Source organism: Choloepus didactylus, chromosome 5 (genome assembly GCF_015220235.1).
Source record: "Choloepus didactylus isolate mChoDid1 chromosome 5, mChoDid1.pri, whole genome shotgun sequence".
Taxonomy (NCBI): domain Eukaryota; kingdom Metazoa; phylum Chordata; class Mammalia; order Pilosa; family Megalonychidae; genus Choloepus; species Choloepus didactylus.
The window spans coordinates 37,385,973-37,409,838 of record NC_051311.1 but is presented as its reverse complement, the minus strand read 5'-3'; the positions used below and the strand labels follow the sequence as shown (position 1 = coordinate 37,409,838).

At 47.7% G+C, this 23,866-nt stretch overlaps 1 protein-coding gene across 3 annotated transcripts in view; it reads right to left on the bottom strand.

Moving 5' to 3' along the window:
- The window catches only part of PRKAG2 (protein kinase AMP-activated non-catalytic subunit gamma 2), a 400,476-nt gene that overhangs the window by 160,982 nt on the left and 215,628 nt on the right, over positions 1-23,866 (bottom strand). For all 3 annotated transcript variants that reach the window (XM_037835774.1, XM_037835773.1, XM_037835775.1), the window contains one exon: positions 594-811. In XM_037835774.1, coding sequence (XP_037691702.1) covers positions 594-811 — 218 coding nt within the window. The remainder of the gene's footprint in view (positions 1-593; positions 812-23,866) is intronic.

Here is a 23,866-nt window from a genome sequence, read left to right as displayed (position 1 = left end):
AGGGTCACTACACTTAGGACCCAGTGCATTGGAAGGTAGAGAGTGCTTAAGTGCTGTAGCTATGCCAGCTTCCTCCATAAACACTCACTGGACCGTCTCAGCCAATCCTTTGAAGGATGCAGAGACATCTGTTTCACCACACTGCTTCCCTTGAAAGGCTTATCTTTCCCAGAATGCAATCCGAGGTCAAATGGATGTCAAACTTTAAATCTTAAAACTCTAGAATGTATATAAATATACTTTGCTTTGCCTATGACTTTTTACTTTAGTCTCTCAATCAAGGTAAATTCAAATAAATGTTTTAATGACTGACTTTTAAGAAGATGACAAGGGAACGAAACCCTTCTCCTGGTCATGTTCCAGATAGACCAGCTGTAACCATTTTTCATTTAACTTGCATTTGTTTACTGTGCCCTCACAATTCTTCCTAAGCCTGTGATTTATGATAAAATATATTCAAAATGCCAGGAGTTCGTAACCTTAGCTTCTACTGTATACAGTCAGACTATTTTTGCTTGGGAAAAAATAGCTGGTTCTGCCCTCCATCCAAATGCCTGTTGGCCCCTGCCCACAGAAGAAAGGACCAGACTTACGGTTTTGGGGGCGGCATAGTGTTTTGGTGATGCTGAGGGAGGCTTGGCCGAACTCTGAAAGGAGGGCAGGCAGAACCTTTGGCCTGTGTCCGGAGGGGAAGAGGAGGCATAGATGCGATTTTCTAGTCGCTCAGGTTCGTGCTTATAGGATTCAAGAGGAAATGTGTGCTGTTTGGTCACTTGGGTGGGTGTAGATGGAGAAGAGGAGAGGCCGGAGGCTGTGAAGAAGAAGCAACAAGTGCTATTAGGAGTCTGACGGGGACTGAGGAAGGCAGAGGAAGGATCTTACATTTCTAAGTGCCGAAAATCTCACATGGCAAAAATCTAAATGATTAAATTCTGAATATCTGGGAAAAGCTTTTATAAATTTAGTTCTTGTCGCTTAGAATCAGCTGGGTCCAGAAATACCCTCATCCTTCACCTTGGATTCCCTTGTTGTGAGGAGATGTTCAAACAGTACAGCCGTTATCTGGGTGAAAGACTTTTTATCCACATCCACACACACATACACCAGATGCCATTATCCTCCATTCAGTCAATCGTTTGAGCTCCTCCCCTACAAAGCACTGCACCAAGAGCTAACACGGTGGTTACCCAGATTTACTGAAATAAGATACAGGGCAGTTAATAAGATACAGGACAACATTGCCGAGGTCACACAATGATACAAGCTGAGAACGGGATGTGGTGCTATTACCATCCAAATGTGCAGCAAACATCTCCTTTTTAAGTTCACAGTAGTGAGCATTCACCATGAAGACAAGTGCCAGAGAAGACTTCAGGGAAGGGGACTTGAAAAGTGAAGAAGATTGAGACGGGTAGGAAAAGGGATGAGGTAAATGCGGGGTGACGGGTATTGGTAAGGAATTGCAAAAGTGCTGGGGGAGTGAATCTGCCAGCAGTCAGCTCTGTGCACTTCGACAGGGCTTGTGCAACCCATGCAGGTGTCTTAGTTTTCCAGGGTTGCTGTAATAAAATACCACAGAAGGGTTGGCTTAAACTACAGGAATTTATTGTCTTACTCTTGGAGGCTAGAAGTCTGAAATCAAGGTGTCAGCAAGATCATACTTGCTTTCTCTGGAGTCTGTAGTACTCTGGAGGTGGCTTGCCAGCAATCCATAACTCATTCTCTACCCTGTCACATGGCTGTCTCTCTCCTTCTGTCTCCTATTCATTCCTTCTCACTGTCTCCAAATTTCCTTTGCTTCTAAAGACTCCAGTCATATTGGATTAAGGCCCACTCCGATTCAGGTTGGCCTCATCTTAACTATTACAAATGAGTTTACATCCACCAGGCCAGAGACTAGAACCTGAGCATGTCTTCGTGGGGGACATGATTTATCCATAACAGCATGCAACTGTCACTCACCTCTGGCTGATAGCTGCAGGAAGATAATGTTGCCCAATATTGATTTGTTTTCCAAGAGAAGCAGAACTGGATTTGGGTTTGATATCTCACATCTTATAAGCAATGAAATATATTTTTAAAACATATTTTTAAATTATGCAAGTCAAGCCCAAGATGTCAGTAGACGTGGCCCCAGGGCCACCCACTTGCTACTTTTGGCCTAAACAAAGATCCGTCAGACTGCAACACTGTAAACCCGGGTCTCCATCACCCTGTTCCTTTGTGCCACATCCTAGCCTCGTCTCCTCAGACTCCCTGCAAGCACGTGAATTCCCTTTCTGCTTCCATTGCACATCCCGAGAGCATCCTGCCCTCCGCAGGTGTTGATTCATTCAACCTCCCTCCTCCTGCCTCCACCGCCCTGTGAGGCCTCCCTCCCCTGAGCTCAGAAAGCACTTTCAGCTGTGCTAGATGCTACTGTTATGGCAAACTGTTTAACCCTAAAACCAAATATAAAAAAGTATGTAAGTCTCAAGACCAAATATAAAAGTATGTAAGTCTCCTCTCCCAACAAAATCCACTGTCTGTCTTTTGGGCCAGGGCCCTTCCCCATGCCTTCCGTTCCCTGCAGCTCCTGGCACTGCCCTAGGCACAGGGAAGATGCTTGGAAAATACTTTCTGGCTAACAGGCAAGGAGAGAACAAAGAGCAGGAAAGGGAGCAGAGGCTTCAAAGTATCCTGGATTGTCTCATCCTGTCCAAGCCCAGAGGCCCAGAGTGTGTGTGGGGTATGTATTGCCTGGGTGGGAGTTTGGAAGTAACCAATTCGAGAAGGAATGTTATTTTCCAGGGAACCATTTTATGATATGAAGCCACCAAGGAGATGTGTCACACCAAGTGGAAAGCACTGCTCTGAAGCCTCGGGCTGACTCTCTGGTGGGGAGCTCTAGCTGAAAGCAGAAGGAGACACAGAAGGATCTATCTCACACTCACACACACACACACACACACACACACACACACATACTTTTTTTTTTTTTTTTTTTTGGTAGGACTCATACTTAGAACACAAAAGGTCCCTAACAGCAGTGTCCCAAACTCTTTCAGAAAAAAAAAAAGTTTTACCTCAAGGGCCTTGAGAAGCAAGCCCTGCTTTGTGGTGGGGCTAGGGACAAGAGGAAAGGGGGAGAAAGGAGGAAGATGAGAGAGAGGAGGAGAACATCTGATATGGCTTAGCAACCTTTCAGAGAGCCATGGGTTGGTCCCACAGGGAGAACACCAGAGGGGCAGGTTGGCCCAGGTTCTCTCCCCAGAGATCCCCCTGGGGGGGTGAGGAATGACTGTGTCAGCCAAGGTTCAGATGGGTTGGGCCCTGGGCCTGTCAAAGGGCTTTGCTGGGGGCCGAGGTGAAGAAAACCGCCCCTGCTTTCTGCTTTGTTTGCCACTAGTGTGCCTACCCGGCCTCAGGCCCCCAGGGACGGTGGCATGTCCTTCAAAGGTCCTTAGAGCATAGACTTCAGCAACCCTGCCATACTGATTCCTTCTACTGTGGCCTATAACTGGCTTGTATTAGTCAGGGTTCTCCAGGGAAACCGAACTGACAGGAGATTTTATATATATATTATGCAAATATTATGAGATTTATTGTAGGAATTGGCTCATGCGATTGTGGGAATTGGCAAGTCTGTATTCTGTAGGGCAGGTGGCAACCTGGAAATTCTGATGAAGATTTTGATGCATTTCCCAAGAGAAGCTGGCTGGCTGAAGTAGAGATAGAAATTCTCCCTCTGACTGCTGAAACCATCAGTTCTCCCTTTAAGGCCTTCAACTGATCAAAGGGAACTTCAGTTGCTTGCTGAAGGCAGTCTCCTTTGTTGATTGTAGATGTAATCAACCATAGATGCAATCAACTTAATGATGACTTAAATCCACGAAATATCCCTCACAGTAACAATTGGTCCAGTGCTTGCTTGTCCAAACAACTGGACACCATAACCTGGCCAAGCTGACCCACGAACTTTGCTGTCACATGGCTACTATTCAGTGTAACCATCAGGTAGGTATTTTTATTGTCAGCACTTTCCCAGTTCTCTTCTCCTGCTCCAGGACACAGAGGCCATTCATTTTTGCTTTCTTGTGGGAGTGTCCTGCTCTTCAGTGGCACATGGCTGGGGAACTGAGATGGGTGGAAGAGAACAGAATGGGGTGGGGGTGGGTGCAATTTGGGTGCAAAAATCTGCACTACCTACCATTTCCTAACAACCTATGATAATACCTCAGGCAAACCACCCTCCACGGGTCTCAAATCTCCACAGGTAAAGAAAGGGTGAAAGGCACCAATGTCTATCAAAATGAGGGGACATGCTTTACAAATAGTCCCTCCACCTCTTCCTTTACTCCCAGACCCAGATTATTCTTTCTAGCTTGAACCACACCCGCATAGGAATTTTCAGAGGCCAGAGGAAGCATGAACCTCTGTGGAGGCATTTTGGCAATATCTATCAAAACTAGAGGTGCAAATGTTCCTTGACCCACCAATTACACTTCTGGGAAATCTACTCCACATATATATTCCCACAACTGTAAAATGGCAAGTGTATGGGGTTATTCATCATCATAGTGCTTTTAAAAGCAGAGACTAGAGACACAGAGGCTCAGTTGAGAGGAAGAGATTAAATAAATTATGAAACATCTACATAGACAACCGTAATTCTCTTCAGAACAAAACAAAGTGCAAAAAGCAAACTGCAGAGCAATCTGTATAAAATGATACTACCTGTATTTTCAAAAAAAAAAAAAAAAAAAGGGAAAAAGAATATGTATATCTACCTGTCTGCATATCCCAGAGTGTCCCTGGAAGGACACACAGGGATCTGGAAACACTGGCTGCCTCCAGGAAAGGGGGTAATAGCAGGGAAGACTTCCATTGTACACCACTTTCTAGTTTTTAAATTTTATCTCATGTGAATATATTAGCTATTCAGAAAATTACCTTTTTAAACCACTGTTCTACTTTTGAACCAAGAGGCTGGTGAATGCCATATTTAAACACTTTTCTGCCTCCTACCCTGATCCCAACCATTCCTTCCACCAGCTCTGTATGGGTCTGTCCCCCACCCCCTCACCTCTCCCAGGCCTAGATTAGATGCTCGTTGGAGGTCAGGGGCCTTGTCTTCCTCAGCTCAGTGTATGGAAGGGGCTTCTAGTCTCCCTTCCTTCTCCCTTTCTCTCTTGACTTCTAAGACCACAGTCTCTTTTTCTCTGTGACAAACGCTCCCATTTACAACATCCTTCAGGGAAGAACCCCAGTCACTGTTGTGTAAGGGACATTCACATCCAGTGAAAAATACTGGATAGTTCTTTGGGTACAGACTGTTCATTTCTCAAGTGTAAATAATTTAAAGAGAAAGTGACTAAGCAGCTTGCCACCTAAGAGGGCTTTTTACAGCACAAACCCTGTCTGTGGCTTTGTCCTTTTTCTGAGGCAGCCCACGTGTGAGTAATGGAATGAGCCTAACCCAACCCAGACTGGGGGCAAGAGGGAAGGCCGGTGGGGAGACGAGGAGCCACAGAGGAAACCTGGCTGAACTGCTCTGGGTGAGGAGAAAACAGAGTGGAGTTTTTATTTGGTGACGGGAACAATTTATTTACTTTGGAACCAAAAGATTTTCTACATCCCCCTCAAGAAAGCTCCTCTCGTTGAAATCTTTCCACCTGGCCTTCCTGACACCACCCCCCCCCCCCAACCTGTGCCTTTCCCAAAGCAGGTGACTCCAGTGATGGAAAACAGGGTGAAACTCTGGACTATAATGGGTGGCGGGGGAGACAAATAAAATGCCAGATCTAAAGCATGGCTCACACATGTGCGGATAAGGAATAGGAATGTAATTCAGGGAAACAGGGAAAGAAGCTTCCTAGAACCAAAGATATGCCCCCCACCCCCTTTCCTGACATGTGAAATATCTTTCTGAAGGGGCAGAGCCTTGCAACTAGCAACACCTTTTGTGCATGGAGGTACACTGTTTACAAAGTGCTTTTCCACACTCCTGCTCCATTTGATCCTCACAACCACCCTGGGAGAAAGGTGAGGCAGATTTATCGTCTTATTTTACAGGGGAAGAAACTGGTAACTAGAGCTGTTACGTAGCCACCGTCCTTTAGTGAGTAAGGGGCAGAAGTCACAGCTGAACTCCAGTGTCCTGCCTCCAAATCCCAATCTCTTTTGCAGGGATTAAACCAAGATACCACCAAGAGAAAGAATTCAAAGACTTAAACTCACATTTTAAGTCCATGATTTACTCTTCCAGAAAGTGAGGTGTCCCAGACAGCAGGGAAGGAGAATGTAGAAGTCATTGGGTGGCTGAAGAGGGAAATAAGGGGTGCCATGGGAGGGGCAGGGGTGCAGAGGGGTGAGGGTGGCTATGGGCTCTGCAGTCTTCCTATGGTGGAGGGGCCTTGCGTAGGCAGGGATGGGCTTCCTCCAAAGGCACTTTTTCTTTCCAGGCCAGCCAGAGACAATTATCAACAGAGGAGACTTTTTCCTCACATTTCTGCTAATAAGCTGTTTTATCAGTGGAAGCAAACAAACAAACAAACAAAAAAACAAAAAAAAACCTATCTTAGGAAAGTGGGACAGGTAAGAATGACATTCCTAAACTTTTTCTATTTTGGAAATTGTCATCACAATTCATAAATAAAGGAGAAAATAGGGCACGACTCTCAGAATCCCCCCATTACTTTGAAGTAGACCAATTTACTTCTTAATGGGGGGTGGGCACCTTGCTAAAATCCAGTCTTGCAGGAAAAGCATGTATCTGATCAGCAAACCAACAGATATTAAGCAGCTGGGATGGGGGGGCCAACATTATGCAGGTGATGAGGGAGCTGGTTAGGGTGAGTCAGACAGAGTCCCCACCTTTCAGTCTGGTTGGGGAAATGGGAAAAAAAAACCCACATAAAAAAACACAAAACCACAAAAAACAAAGCCAACAATAACATGCACTAAACACTGAGTGCTGAGTGAGTGCAACACACTCAGGGGAGGAGGGAATCAGGCAGAGGTGAGAACCCTGAGGCTGCAGGGGGAAGAGAGCTTCACAGAAACATCAGCCGAGTCCGGGCCTCCACTCTGGAAGATGAAGTGGATCTGCCCCGATTCCGGAGATTTCCCTCTGGGCCCCGAATGGGGCAGGTAAGAGTAACCCATGAAAGGCTGGTCAGAGGACAGACAGGCTCCCTCCCTCCTGTTCCTTCCGAGAAGGCTTTTCCTCCACCTTCTTCTGCATGGTAAGGACTTTGTTTAGGACTTGCTGCCGGCCTTTGAGGGCTAACAAAGCCTTTGATTCTCCCAGGGCAGCAGCCAGGACGGGTGAATAGGCTCAGTGAGGGGACAGAAACCGCTCCTGGCAGCCACACAGCTGCCACGCAAGTGGCTCCAGACACTGAGGAGCCACGAGCTGGTGACTTCACAGGGCCTGTCTCGACTGGTGTGAGGGTCAACTGGAGGGAAGGGAGAAGAGCAGAGTGCAGAGGAGCCCCTGGAGAGAGTTAGCATGGTCCTTTAGAAAGACGGTGACACATGGTGGAAAACAGAGGCCTGGATTTTGGAAGACCAGAGTTTAGGCCTGGTTTTACCACTAACTTCTTCAGGAAGAAATGGAAGAAAGGCAGGATAGCAGGTGTGCAGACAGAAATCTATATTCCCATGTCAAACTACAACCAGCAAGCTGATTCTTGTATTTCAGACTGACAGACCCAGAAGTCACAGTAAGTGGTGTGATTAGAGCAAGATTCCACTGGTGTCCATCCGAGCTCTTCCAGCTAGTTTTCCCATCCAAACAGCAACCCACTCCCAGTGAGGGGATGGCAGGGCTGAAAGCAGCAAGGCCGCCCATTGCACCTCCTTGCAGCTGTGCCAGCCAGCACCACACCTGGGGGTGAGAGGCGGGCAGGCAGATCTCACCTGCCTTCCCTGGGTCTCCCAGCAGTGGTCTGCCAGCAGATACTTGCATTTGTCTCTGTGACGGGCCCTGACACTGCCCTGGAATAAAGATGCATGCGGGGAAAAAAAAATACTACCCTCCCCCACAAAGATTCACAAGATTGTTAGCATATTATAGATACTGAGAAGTCCAGCATCAAATGAGCTTATTTGCTTTGCTTGAACTTATTTGCATTTTCAGTTTCTTTTGGTGTGCACCAAGTATTAAGTCCTCAGAAATTCCACAGTATTCTGGAGACGACCACCCTTCAGGGAATCCTGCATGCCTGATCCCACAGCTGTTTGTAATGTCCTCTTTCCCATCCTGGCCTGATCAAAAGAAGCCTGAGGAATTTCTTAAACATACAGAATCCCACCAGGGCAGCCTGCCGACTAATTCAATGACCTCTAGAGATATTGGGTGCTTGCATATGTTCATTGGTTCTTGCCAGAAGGTGACTGCCGGCTCCACCGTGGCGACAGCAGGGGTGTGGCACTTGTGTTCAGTGCACTGCTGCCATCCCAGCAGACACCAGTGTGTTCCTTCCCAGGGGTGATGTCAGTGAGACTTGGATTCAGTTTCCCTGGGGCTAGTCAGCAGATTTTGTTCTGTGGTCACAAAGCACACTCTTCAGCCCTTACCTCTCAGTCCATGCATTCATTTACTTGGGCCTGAGGGAGAGGATGGGGCAGGAGCTTAGGATGTGGTTCAGTATACACTTGGCAAGGATGTGGCTGGACCTGAGTCAGGCCCTGTCCAGGGAGGCAAGCCTGCAAGCAGGCTCCAGAAAACGCAGTTGGTGGGACAGGCTGCAAGTACAGAGGCCCATTGATCTGCACCTGTGCCTTGTTTGTAAATTCCAAGGGGACTGTAAGCTCACCGCTTGTCTGCCCAACACACTGCATTGCCTAAAAATGCTTGCTGGAATGAAATTTGGCCTGGAGCTGTCAACTGATTCAATGGCAGGATATCCAGGAAAAGGGGGTCCTGGTATGGGGAATAACCTGAGATGGGAACTCTGGAAGGAAATCCCTTTGCTTCTCTTTCCTCTGAGGTTCCTTCTAGAGTAGGCTAAGGGAGCTTGGGAAAGCTCAAAGGTGGTGGTAGCTCTGTGTCTAAAGGAATAGGAAGCAGCAGCATCGGGACATTTGGGTCAAAAATGGGGAGGACCTTGATGACTCCTAGGCATGGGCTTGACCTTGAGGTCTGAGCCCTGATGCTACACTGTGCTAGTTTTGGATAGATTATGTCCCGTCAAAAGCCATATTCTTTAATGAAATCTTGTAGGGGCAGACATATTAGTATTGATTAGGTTGGAATCCTTTGAGAGTTTCCATGGAGATGTGACTCAATCAACTGTGGGTGAACTGTTTGATTAAATTATTTCCATGGAGATATGGACCCCACCCATTCAGGGTTGGTCTTGCTTTAATAAGGGAATCCTATAAAAGAGCTCACGAACAGAAGGACCTCAGAGCAACTGGGAGTGACATTTTGGAGACGGCTGTTGTAAGCAGACTTTTGCTGACACTTTGGAGATGCTAGCCCAGTGTTTGCTCCGGAGAAGCTAAGAGAGGTCAAAACACCCCAAGAGTAACATTTTAAAGAATGCACAGGAGTTGAGAGAGGAGCTGGAACACAGCAGATGCCAGCCACATGCCTTCCCAGCTAACAGAGATTTTCCGGATGCCATTGGCCTTCCTTCAGTGAAAGTATACTCATGTTGATGCCTTAATTTGGACATTTTCATGGCCTTCAGACTGTAAATTTGTAACCAAATAAATCTCCTTTATAAAGGCCAATCCATTTTTGGTATTTTGCATAATGGCAGCATTAGCAAACCAGAACAATAGGTCTCTGGGTCCTTCTTGATTGAAGGAACCAATCATGTCCTTGTGGCAGCTGGACTCTCTGGGGCTTGAACCCTATCTGAGGAGGAGCTAGACTTCTTTGGTCTCAACGGTCTGGAATTTCACTGATGGCCACAGCACTGGTACAGACATAAGTAGCCATTCGCCTTTGCTCATGAGGAGGATTTAGCTGTCCCATCCCTAGCACATGTGTGTATGATATGTGACTATATCTTAATAAAACCGAATTTAATTATTGAAAAAAATCGAATGGCTTTGGCTCTGGTCATATTTGAGCTTACTTTTAATTCATGTGTCAATTTGGGGTAATGTTTTGGTCTACAAGTTTTGGTCATAGGCTTTAGAATCTGTTTAATCATCTTTTATAATTGAAACCATTCAAAATATGTTGGGGATGGATTGATCGATAGATAGATAAGATGACATGGCAAATGTGGCAAAATGTTTAAAATTGGTGGAGCCGGGTATTGGTGGGGGATATGTTGGAATTCTCTATATGAGGTTTATATTACTCTTCCAACTATCCTGTAAGTTTGAACTTATTTCAAAATGAAAAGTTTAAAGAAAAACATACATTGGGAAGTGTCTACAGTCATTTTGGAGTCAAGACATTATGGTAATGCATAGGTGAAAAACTTTCTGCCAAAAAAAAAAAAAAAAATCCTCTTTTAGGACATTTTCTAAAGTTCTCCTAGAAGGCATCTATGAAATATACAGTTTTACAGGCTTTGCATATGCAGTCACATTCTGTACTTACTGTGAATCAGGTACAGTTGGCTGTCCCAGATCAGTATTTTAATGGTTAAATTGGAAAAACAAACCAAAAAATGGTGGTGGGGGAAGGAAATGGGAAATTTGCAAGGGATAATTTTAGATGAGCCCCAAGACCACAAGGCCAAGTTACCAAACAATGCGGTCCCAGACTCTGCTGTCAGCCCTGATTTTTAGAAGAACTGTACCCTCTCCATTTTCACCTGGAGGGCTGAGTTCTACTTCATGGATCCAAAACATAACACTAGATCCTTCATGAAAGCAAAGGATTAACAGCATATGCCCATTCTGATGTTTAAGCCAAAAGGCAATCCTCATGGGGCAAGGGAGAAGAGAGAAAATGATTGGTTGCTTTGCAAGAGAGAGAGATTCTAAATCCATTTCCTATATGAAACAGTTTCGGAAAAGAATTGCTAAGGATTCTCCAGTGACGGAGGATGCTAATTACAGTATTGCCCTCTGATTATCAGAGAGGGCCAAGGTGCCACCAGGCCCCCCAAAGCCTGCCTTTTCCAGAGAGGTCTCTATGAGCCTGGCCCCTTCTTGCTCCGCTCCAGCCCCTCTTGGAATTCCTGGTCACCAACCACCCATTTATTATTCTAGCTACTGCGGAAGCTTCCTCAGAAACTGGGAAAGAAGTGGTTTGTAAACTTTTTGGGTCCCGGGACCCTTTGATGATCTGATGAAATCAATAAATGAAGCATGGATACAGAAACCACTCTCTGAAATAACTTCAGGGCAGTTCTAATTCCCCAAAAGCCAGGTTAAGAATGTGTGTTCCAAGAGGTCTTGAAACATTTTTGTTCCCTATTCATTATTCCTAAAGGGTCTGCTCCACCCCCTCACTTTTCCAGCTTTTAATAGTGGCTGCGTCTACTCTGTAGTCTGAACCCCCAAACTCAGAAATCTTGGACAGACCCTTGATAGGAGAAAATGGGGCCTTAAGATTAGGTAGAAAATCTCTGATAACCCAAGCAGGAGAGACAGTAACCACACAGAACTGACCCGGCCACACTAACGTTTCCAAAGCACTTTTTTTAAAATCTGAAAATTTCCTGCAATTTTGCTATTTGCACCTGCTCAGAACCCTTGATGATGGCTCCTCCCCACTTGTACTGACTGCAGAAGCCCACTGCTCATGACATGCAACCCCCACCCCCTCAACTCTGCACCCATGGCCTTGTTTTTTTTCCCCTGAGACCCCCTACATTTGGAAGACTCCTGTGGTATTTAGCCTGGGACCCTGGAGAAGCTCCCTCAGATGTCCCTGGCCTCCACGCTCTGGACTCAATATGGGCAAGAATGGGATATGAATGATCCGGCCCCAAGGTGTGCCCAGGGTAACTTCCAGGTGCACGGCTCTCTGGGAGATGCAATCATATTTTCTACTGGGCATGAAAGCATGAGGATCACAGGAACCGAGTTTCTCCATCTCAACTTTGGAAAGCCATGCTCAGCAAAGCAGGAAGGAGGGAGCAGGGGCTATGGGAGAAGGGGTAGAGACCATGTGTGGTTGAGTATAATTCCTACTTCCTGATCTGTTCGGCTGGTGGCCGTCCCCCATGGTGAGCTTTGCCCCAGAGTTCTGACCAGCGCTCTGCTCTCCTACCTGCTGGGTCTCCCCACCGGGCCAGGTGGTAGCTGGCAGCCAGTCCAGGCATTCCCTCCCTGGGTGCTGGCTGCAGCCGGCCACCATGGGACTCCAACCAGGGCACTCCTGGGGCTCTGTTGACTCAACACAGCACCTGACACCAGCCCCGTCAGGCCTCTGGGTGTGACGTGCCAGCAAGATGGGGTGTGGATGGGCCGGGGAGGCCTCCGGCCTGGGAAGGCTTCCAGGCTGCTGCTTCAGCCACCAGAGCTGGTTTCTATGGTGCCGTTCTCAGCCCTGAGCTCTTCTCATTCCCATCACGAAGAAAGGGAGTGTGAGTTCTATTGGTTATCTGCCTCCAGTGATTAATGGGTAAGGGAAAGAGGGAAAGCTGCAAATAAAAGGGAATCAAGCATCTCATGGTGGAGACAAATACATTGGCTGCGGCCTTTTAAAGACATCCAGAATCTCAAACCCAGGATTTGCCTCTCTCTCCAATAACAACAACAACAACAATGCTGGGAATTACGGACCATAACAAAAGATTACAGCATCGTGACTGAACTTGGTCTTGTGTTTTTAGTAGCGAGGTAACAACTCAACCAGAGTGAACAGGAAAAGAGATTATTTTTCTGGGGAACCCAGAAGCCCTTATGTTTTCTGAGTCTGACTCCCAGTCACCACCACCGTTAGAGCTTGTTTTACCGGTAGGTGGAATCAGCTATCTATTTTAGGGCTGCCCCCTGCCATGAAAGTTCCAAAACTTTATTTACTTGATCAATATCTTAGATGACTCAGTCTTCCCTTTCCACATGTTGTCTTTCCCTGAAAGGCTTTTTATCTTGTTAATCTTGGCCAACTTGCAGAAGCTTGGCCCAGACAATAGTTCCTCTACATATTACACAAAAGAAGAACAGTCATTAGGAAGGTGCAGAGGGGCAGGGATCGCCTGGAGACAGTGGTAAGGAGTTAGTAACTCTGCCTGCACTTGATATGCTCTTTGGTGCTTGCCTCACTGGGTTTCTAGATTGGTGTGTGAAAAATGATACCAGAACGCTGAGCTCAGGGGAGTGGCTTTGTTCCCATTTGTCTTCTGATTCACTCCACAGCGTCAGCATCTAGTGTTAGCTGAATTCTTTTGTAAAGCCTTCACTGATTTCTAGAATTAATTATCCTTCCTTCTTAAGCACGTGCACATTCTGACACTGTAACATGATAGTATGCTGTAATTGTTTCTTTACACATCCTGCTGCCTCTAGGAAGCTGTGGGCCCCTGTGAGCAGCAGTGGTCTTATCTCTGCTTCTCCAGCATGTGCACAGTGTGTGACACAGGGGCCCTGTTCAATGAGTATTTGCAGTGTTTCTGCGGTATACCTTCGTTCAACAGTGTTCCACAAGAACAGTCCACAAAAAAAGACGTCATAAAAATCTTAAATTTCCATCTGCTAAAAGACATGATTAAGAAAATGAAAAAAAAAAAAAAAAAGACAAGGGACAAATGGGGAGAAAATATTTGCAAAACATATAACTGAAAAAGGACTTATACCCAGAAGATATAAAGAACTCTCAAAACTCAATAAAACAAATGGGAAGAAGATTTGAACAGATACTTCACCAAATGTACAAATATCATCAGATTGATGATGACAAATAAGCACATGAAAAGTGCTCAGTATCATTAACCATTAGGGATATGCAAATTAAAGCTATGAGATACTACTATACATCTATGAAACAAGCTAAAATGAAAAAAACAAAACAAAACAAAACAAAACCAAAATCAAACCTGACAATATCAAGTGCTGGTGAGGATGTGGAATGATGGTAACTCTCATATATTGCTAGTGGCAAAATGATACAGCCAGTGTGGAAAATAGTTTGACAGTATCTTATGATGTTAAACATACATTTACCATAAAACCTAACAACACCACTCTTAGGTATTCACCCAAGAAAAATGAAAACTTATGTTCACACACAAAAAACTGAATGCACACATTTGTAATGGCTTTATTCGGAGCTGCCCCAAACTGGAAACAACCCAAATGTCCTCTAACTGGTGAATTAATAAACTGGTACATCCATATGATAAAATACTGCTCAGTAATAAAAAAAGAACTATGGACATATGCAACAATAAGAATAAATCCCAAATGCATTTTCCTACATGAAAGAATCCAGACCCAAAAGATACATACTGTATTTTTCCATTTATATGACATTCTGGAAAAACAGAGCTATGGGAGACAGAAAAAAAAGATCCGTGGCTGCCTGGGGCTGAGGATGGAGGGAGAAGATGACTAGAAAGGGGCATGGGAGCGTTCTTTGGGGTGATGGAACTGTGTTACATCTTGATGGTGCTGGTGATTCTACAGCATGTTTGTCAAAATTCACAGAACTATACACTAAAAAGGGTGAATTTTACTCTATGTAAAGCATACCTCAATAAACCAGACATTTAAAAAAGGGCTGTAACTTGAGTGCAGGGGGGGTCGTCTGTGCTGCCTGGGCTGATGGGGGGATGACCTTGGACCTTTTCACCTGTGCCTGGAGGACGATTTGGGTTCTCACAGGGACTCCTAAGAGTTACAGTTCAATCCCTGCCTTGGGCCTGTCAAAAACAGAAGCTGGAGTCCCACTCCTTCTGGCACCATGGCTGATTCAGGAGACAGGATGGAGCAGGGGAATGGAGGGAAGTTCTCGGCCTCGGGGGTCATCGAGGATCTGCAGCTGGGCGCTGCCTCCACTGGCACCCTCCTCCCTCCTGAGGGCAGGCAGCTGCTGCTCGGCCAGCCCGTGCCCCCTGCGAGTGTGAGCACGAGGCCGTCTTGCTCAAATCCAGGGCCTCGGGTGGAGGCAGCTCAGGGACCTGCAGCTCCCGAGGGCAGGGGATCCCAACACTTTTCTTTCTTGGAGAGAGATGGCGCCTGGAGTAGCACCAGTAGCATGGAGTGCATCGGCAAATCCGCCCTGTATTCTCCTCAGGGGCTCCTGGCATAGGTCTGAGCACGTGGGAAAATGCTCGACCGCGGCCTGCTGCCCAGAGCGCTCACAAGACGGTCCACAACAAGACCGTGGGTCCCAGGGCACAGGCACAAAGCACTCGCCAAGTGGCTGCTTTTCAGGGAGGCTTTTGGCAGGAGTGAAAATATTCCTCCTCTCCCCAGTCACAGGGCCTTTCCCAGGGACAGTCTGTGCAAAGGCATCGCTGCGAGGGCTTTCTTTTTAAATCCCCTCACGGCTCTACCACCACGTTGCTTTTCCCAAGAGAACACAAACCCTCCGAGTCGACAGCTCCCCTTTCCTTTGGCAACAGCAGCCTCCTTACAGGCCGCACTGCCTGGCCTCTGCTCTGCCTCCTCATGCGGAATGCAGAGGCCCAGACCAGGAGCAAGGATATTTGATACAAGTGCTGCTTCTGAGGCTTTCCTAGGGAAAAGCTCCCCCAGTCCCTCTTGGCCGCCATTTGCTCTTCTTGGCCTGCGGCCTGTGTCATCCCTTCCTTCTGGGCTCTGGCTGTGTGTATGTGTCATCTGAACAGGTCACCAGGCCCGAGGAAGGGAGGGGCCCAGGGGAACGTCAGACATTCCTTGCCTTCCCACAGCCAAGTTTCCGATGTGCTATCTGAGAAGCTTGCCAGGGGTAATGTGACATGTACATGACACCTGGTGGGGCTGCCGGCGGCCGGGTGGCACAGCTGGAGGAAGGAGGGCGGGCAGGGCTGGGTCCACTGGGCACGGGGAGGCGCTTGGCAGGGTGCGGGCAGTCTGTGCTGCGTGAATTATAACAACGGGTGCCTGGTCCTCCAAGTTACGGCTCAAATCTTGCTCCCTCTGGACGAGACTGCAAAATCACAAAGGCTGTCACTTCTGCCTTCGTTTGGCACTCTTCTGCCTTCCTTTTCTCCATCAGTGATCCATCGAGCACTATTCCGATCCTCTCCCAGGGAAAGCTGCCTGATAAAATATCTATCAACTTCCTTGGGAGCATAAGGCAAAATACCCTTGTGTGAATTATTTTAAGAGAATCCCAGAGAGGGTCAGCCGTAACTTAAAGCAGGCATTGGTGGCAGTCTATTCCGTGTAATCACTTACACATGCGTGCCTTCGTGTGCTTGACAGGTGCCAAACATTGTGCTGGGTGCTGTGCCAGGTGCCAGGAATATATTGGTAGGCGATGTGGTCCCTGCCCCTGTTAAACACATTTTGCATGGACTGCAGCTGCAACTCTAGCTCCGCGCTAAGCAGGGTTGCTCACTTATGATCTAAGCCTCAGTTTAGCCGTCAGTCAAAAGGACAAAGCAAACTGGAACTCTATAGCAGGATAACTCAACCGGTATAGGGCACCTCAGCTTCCAAAGGGTACTTAAAGTCGGTTCTCTTAATTGTTGCTTGAGCAGAAGCTGTAAGGTCAGGCATGGGCCTTGCCCTTAGCTCAGTGTACAGGGCACCCCTAGCTTGAGGACCTTCACACTAGGCAGTCAGTCACCTTCCAGATCCGCCTGGGAGTTTTAATCCCCTGCAGTGAGGGAACTCTAGTTGTTGTATCCTGCGGGCCATCAGTGAAGCAACGACAGTCTCACGTGCATGTGGCCAGAGGGAGGGGATCCCACCCTGCACGTACCTGATGCCAGCTCTTTGGGGGACCATAGTAGGTAGGTGTGATGCTGGCACAGGGACCCAGGCTTGCCTGCAGGAGTTTCCCAACAGTTCCCTGAAAGCCCAAGGATTTTGGCACCCATACCAGAGTCCTCCTCTCCAGCCCCTGCCAGGGCTGCTCAGGAGCCCCACTGTCTGTTCTATTTCACATACCCCACCCCACCCCACCCTGATACCTCCTCCTCTTTCCTCTCTTCTCCTTGTTCTTTTGCAGAGTGTGACTCTGGCCTGCTTGAGCCGCAGCTCATAGCACTTTCAGGGGAACCCACATCCACACAAGGCCCTGGCCCCTGCTCCTGGCCCCTGCTCCTGGCCCCGTGCGACAGCCTCTGCATACACCATCTCCAACTGCAACCTGCCCCACTGGGGAGAGTTCAGGTCCTCCAGATGGGCTTGGGGACAGTGCTGTACCAGGGGTGGCTGTTCCTGCGGCCTGGGGCAGGTGAGAAAGTGGAGGGCTTTTTGGGCCAAAGCCAGGCCTTTCTGGCTTCTCTGGTCATCTGCTCTCAGCACTACCCCCACCCCCACCCCACTGGACATCATGCAGCCCTAAGCATGCTAATCTTTCCTTTGACTCAGAACAAGGGCCTGTATTCCTTGCCCAAATATTCTATGGCTAAGAGGAAACCCTAGCCCTCAGTTATGAGAAGTTACAAGAGGTTCCCCCACCCCACCCAACCCATCATTATCAAACTTCCAAAATCTAAGGGTCTTGGATTTTAAAACCCCAGGCTGAAAGGTAGGTTTGAGATCTAGGTGAGAGCTGGGTGGAGGCAAATCTCCCCTTCCTTTCAAATCAGGTAGAAATGAGCAGGTCTAGAAGAAAAGAAAGTGGAAGGAGGGAGGAGAATTCCACCCCATCCTCACGCTGGCAGGATTGTCAGCCTGGTAAGGCCTGGGGCCACCACAACACCATGCCCAGGCATCACGTGGTGAGGAGGGTGGCTGAGCAGGGCAGCCCTTCCAAGCAGACAAGATCTTGTCCTTTTAAGTCTTTTCTAGGCCTCTGGGTTAGAGTCCCTAGAGTCCCTGGAGACTGCCTTCTGCAGGCTCAGCTCCTTCCTTCTTGCTTCTCACAAACTGTTTGTGAAAGAGATGGAAAAAAACAAAGCAAAACTGGACCCTGCCCTCCAGGAACTCACAGACTGGGGGAAGAGGCCTGCAGGAGGGTAATTACATTACACATCGATCTGGAGAGAGACAAGTACAGGTGCTGAGGAGCACAGTTAGGGAGCGGGTACGGGAAAAGGCTTCCCTGAGGAGGTGGTGCCAGAGCCAATTCCTGAAGGATGAGTGAGAATTAGCCAGGTGAAAAGGCTGCAGAGTGGGGGAGCAGAGGCCTGGGTGGGGAGCCTCAGGGTGGTGCATCCGGGCAGCTGACCATTTGCAATGGTTGGAACAAAGGGCGCATGCTGAGTGTGCCTCAGGAGCCCAGGCCCGTGGCCAGCTCATGGAGGGCCTTGATCTGCAAGGTGAAGAAACGGACTTTCCTCGAAGCCAGTGGGTTGCCACTGAAGGTGGCCAGGTGATGGGAAAAGCTAAATTTGGCTCATGTCACTCTCATGGGCATGTAGAGGGTAGACTGGGCCATGGAAACTGCTAAGAGGCCATGGCAGCAACCTGGCTGAGAAGCAGTAAGGGTCTGAACCATGACAAGAGCTGTGGAGGAAGGGGACCAGCTGGACGTGAGGGTCAAGGGAGAAGGGGAGGCCCAATAGTTCCAGGCCTCTGGCTAGTGCAGCTGGGTAAATAATGATGCCCAACATCTGTGGGTAACATGGATGACAGTGTGCTCCCCTAAGCCTGCTGTGGGTGGAGACTGAGGTGGGCATGGCAGAACAAGGGCCAGGACACGGGGTGGTGGGTGGTGCCAAGGTGGAGAGCTAGAGCACATCAGAGCTGAGAAACAGCACAAAATTGGGCCACTTTCCACCTAGCCTTTTGTCTTGGTCTGCTAATGCTGCAGAATGCAAAACACCAGAGATGGATAGGCTTTTATAAAACAGGGGTTTATTTCACTACACAGTTACAGTCTTAAGGCCACAAAGCATCCAAGGTAACACCTCAGCAATCGGGTACTTTCACCGGAGGACGGCCAATGGCATCCGGAAAACCTCTGCTAGCTAGGAAGGCAGCTGGCATCTGCTCCAAAGCTCCAGCCTCAAAACAGCTTTCTCCAAGGACTTTCCTTTCTAGCAAGCTTGCTTCTCTTCAAAACATCACTCCCAGCTGCACTCTCCATTTCCTCTCTTTGAGTCAGCTCATTTATATAGCTCCACTGATCAAGGCCCACCCTGAATGGGCGGGGCCATGCCTCCATGGGAACATCTCATCAGAGTCATCTCCCACAGCTGGATGGGGCACATTCCAAGCAAATCCAACCAGCACCAAAAACGTTTGCCCCACACAAGACTACAAAGATAATGGCATTTGGGGGACACAATACACTCAAACCGGCACACCTTTTCAACTCGATCAAAGGTTCAAAGCCAGGCAGAATATAGGAGCATCAAGGTGAATCCAAGGTGAGAGGTGTGCAGAGACCTCATGTGTTTTCCACAGCCAGGTGCAATTAGGAGGCAAAGCAGAGGAACATTCGCTTTGGCAGTTTTTCCTCTCTCCCACCCTGCTATGAAGCAGACACTGCTGATGTCCTGCCTGTGTCATCTCAGCCACCTTCTGAGCTCACCTGAAGCCACTGTGGGTGGTTCCTGTACACACCAACTGCTTCCCACCTCCAGCACCCACATTTTTCTGTTTCTCTCCCTCAGAGTTGTCCTTGGTGCCTGGAGCTTGTTCAGCCGGTGTGCAGGGCGGCCTGGGAGAGCTCAGGATCTAATACCCCAGGGCCAACGGCAGCAGACAAATGCCCCAGGTTCCCTGCCCCTGCTCAGATGATTCTGAGGTCCGTCCAGTACGAAACCTCAGAAGGTAGGCACCTGCTGACACAACTCCAATTGTCCATGCTGGTAACATGCTTGTTAACAGACTTTTTTATTGGCTTTTCTCCCTTCTCTGTCCGATTTCCTCACTCTCTCACCTGTGTGTCCTGAGGTCACCTCCCAAGCAAACCACCTGTTCCCAAGCCTTTGTATCAGCGTCTGCTGTTGAGGGAATTCAAATTATGAAAATAGATGCAGTGCCTCTTGGCATCAATCCCTTGGAAACCTGTGAAGAAGATGAAGCCTCCAGATATCAGGAACTTGGCCCTGAGGCTCCTCGGAGGCACCCAAAGCTGCAGTGGTTATCTCTATGAAAACGCACCTCTGCCAGACGATCCTCACAATCAAGTCACGCTACAGCGTAAATGACTGACAATCTTATACTGTTAGGATTTCGGTGAGAGAAAATAGGAAATATCCTGCAAGTCAGCAGAACCTTTCCAGAAACTCTGGAGAGAGCCCCTCAATGCCCTGATTATTATGTTTGATGCCAGGGCTAGCATCCCTTCCTCTCTGACCTGATCCCTGCCCACACCAAGTTGTTTCACCTTGATACTGAGATGTTAGCAGGGAAAACTAACCTCCATTTTAGTAGGACACTCTTGGAAAACTACAGGAGCCAGTTAGAATGAGGACATGGCTGTAGCTAATACTTCCGGGCAGAGGTTCCTGCCTGGTGCCGACTGAGAACAGCTCCTGCAGGCCGACTCCCTCCCTGGTGAGGAGCTGCTTGCTGGCTGGTCCCAACTGACCTGGGGGAGGTGCCACCTGATGGGGCCCAGTGCCCACTGGTATGATCTCAGCCACCTGCTGAGAAAGGGGGACTAAGTGCCACCACAGGAAGACCCAAGGAACCTCAGATTTACTGGTGTGGAGAGACGGATGAGAAGCCTTTTCCCTTTCCTTGTCCCAGAAACCTTTATAGTGCAAAGAGTTTCCCCCTTCCTGCTGGAGAGGTTTATTTTTCAATTAAGAAATTACTATTTTTTTCTTTGAAGTGATCAATTGATCAATGGGTTGATAAGTATTTATTGGGCACTTACTGTATGTGTCTAGAGATACACAAAGGCATAAGCCATAGTTCCTGATCTGGGGATACAGAACGGAGCCGAGGAGACAGAAATAAATGTATGAACTCATTAAGGCACAATACAAGAAGGCATATGATTAAGTACTGTCATAAATCCTTTTTGGAAAAATGTGTTCATGACTAAATGAAAGTAAAATGAGATAAGAACAAAGGGCTGTAGGCCTTCAGAGGAGGGGCTGAGCAGGTTTCTTGGAAGAGGTTGGTCTTTGAGAGCCATTAGGATTGAGACAAATGGGGCAAGGTTTAGGGGGAGGAAAGCCACAGGGTAGGGGGGCCATGGCCTGTCATTCTGGACCGTCACAAATTAGTACCCCCAAACTGCACAGGCAATAAGCCTCAATAGGAGACTGTTCTGCCTGCCTATAGTTTGCCTCACCAAAGATTAATGAAATAGTCCCACTGAAATCTTGCAAAAGCAGTTCTGAGCAATGTGGTTTTCATCTTAATATTTAGAAGGAAACAGGTCATTGAATAAGTCATTGCAAAATCATGGTTTCTTCCCCACAAGGGGAATATGAGATAACTTTTAACTGCTCCCTCTCTGGCACCCAAATATTTTAAGTTGAGCGAACAGAGAAGAAGCATATCCTATGCTAGAACTGTTCTGGGTGCTGGGAACAGTGAGCAAAATAGAAGAGAGTCCCATCCCCATGGAGCTTAGATTTTTAGATCCTGGCTGCTCAGTGTGGTGTGAGAACTGGCAGTCTGGGATCACCCAGGACTTGCTAGACAGGGACACTCCCAGGCCCCACATCGGAAGGCAGAACCAGAGCCTGCCCTTTAACAGTGACACATACGGCTCTAGACCAGGTGTTCACAAATTTGGCAAGAAACAGAATCACCTGGAGGGCTTGTTTAAACCACAGATTTCTAGGCTCCAACCCCAGACAATCCAGTTCAGTAGTCAGGATGGAGGTACAGGAATTTTCATTTCTAGCAAGTTCCCAGTGATGCCGAGGCTGCTGGTCAGAAAACCACACTCTGAGAGCCAACGGCTCTGAGGGACCACTTGGGTTCTGGGTAAAGACTGGGGCCGACACTCTTTTGGCCACATGTCCCCATGCCCCGGGGACAGACCCGATGGGGTCCTTTGTCAGGCTTCGTCCATGAGACCAGGTCAAAGTTCTCCTTCCTTTCCATGCCGGTTCCCACCATTTGGGGGAAAAACTGCCTTTGTGCTGGGCCCAGCTATTTCTCATCTTTTGTCTTTCCCATTTAGAGACCAAATATCTAAGGAGATCCCATCCAGCCTGACTGAGTGTTATGGGTTGAACTGTTTCCCCTCAAAAGACATGTTCAAGTCCTAACCTCTAGTCCTGGGCATGTGATCTTATTTGGAAACAGGGTCTTTGGATATGTGATTAGTTAAGATGAGGCTCTAATCCAACATGACTGGCGTCCTTATAAGAAGAGAGAGATTTAGACACGCAGACAAGGAGACGTAGGGGAGAATGCCATGTGACAACGGAGGCAGAGTTGGAAGTGCTGCAGCACTTATTTAATTTAAAAATTAAATAAGATTAAAAATTCAGTTCCTCCATCACACTATTCACATTTCTGGGGTTCAGCAGTCACCTGTGGCTAGTGGTTAATGTACTGGACAACATGAATGTAGAACACTTCCATCTATGCCAAAAGTTCTATTGGACAGCATTGTTAAACAATAAGCCTTTCTAAGCAAGAAGCAAAGATTACCAACTGGATTTTCAGAAAAAGTCAATTTCTATGGGGCTAGCCCAATCTAATCTTCCATATCGTCCACATCCCTAGTACCGGTCTTTCAAGAGGGAGAGGGGACATTCACTTTCAAGAGGGAGAGGGGACACTCACTCAAAGGAAAATCACAAGGTGTTTGAAGGACTCTTCTCCCTGACATAGGGAATAGACTTTGACATTTAGGCCACATTTGGTATTAATGTTGAGAGCACATGGGCTGGGGTGCAGGTTCACATTAAACCTGAAAATCAGATTTGCAGGGTGTCCCTGTGACAGCAGCCTGCCCAACTTTACTCCAATCTGCTCATCTCACTTATCCTTTCCGTACATACACCTTCTCTCCCCTTCTGCTAGTAAGTCTGAAGGGGATAATGCCACATCCACTCTGGGTGCAGAATAATATAATTTTGAAGTTTAAAACTCATCTGCTAATAATTTATCTCTCTGCATGGAGGCATTCCTAGGCCCCAAAATCCCAAGTTACAAATACTCTCAGGAAGAGCACCATGTGAAATTATTGGACAGTAAGACTTCAGCATGAATTAAGTATCCGAGTAAAGGCCTGAGGGCACAGCTTCCTGGGGCAGCTAAGTTTGGATTGGGGAGTGGGATGACGGTAAGGAGGGGGAGGGCCAGAACCCAGAAGTCTCCTGGGAAAGACGCACACGTTCAGGACTGCAGGAAGATCCTGAGTGCCGGAAACTGGAGATAAAACCAGGAGAACCGGAACAAAGCGAAGCTAATGCCCAGATTTCTCCATTTTGCCTTCAAGCATCTTACACGTCCTCACCACCTCTCTTCTCTCCCTGGACCCATTTGCTCTTTTTCGCCAAGCTCTCTAACACGTAGCACATCAGCTTGCTATGGAGAGAAAAAGGAAAAGCCTAGCAGAAAACCACCCTCCTGCCCTCCCTTTCCAGCAGCCTCAGATTGGCTGTTGCTGAAAATGTCTCATCTTTTTTTAATGCCATTAGCTGTACTTTCACTTATTCATCAGTGGGTGCCAGAGGCAAAGAAGGGAAAAAGAAAAAGCGGCCCCTCTCCATCATAATGAATAAAGCTCTGCAAAGGGATGGTAGCTGCTCTAAGCAAGAAAATCTGCTTTCAGAACCCCTCTGGCTGTTTGATGTGTTTTCCACTTATTTTACCAATGGAAGATAAATCAGGGGTTCCCACCCACTTGTATTTTCTGCCCGGGTAACAGCGATTCTGCTCTTAGCCATGGCCGTGAGTCTTAATGACTCCCTCACACTGGCCTCAGTGTTTATTATTGACCAAATTAACTCAAATGACTTCCCTCTTCTCA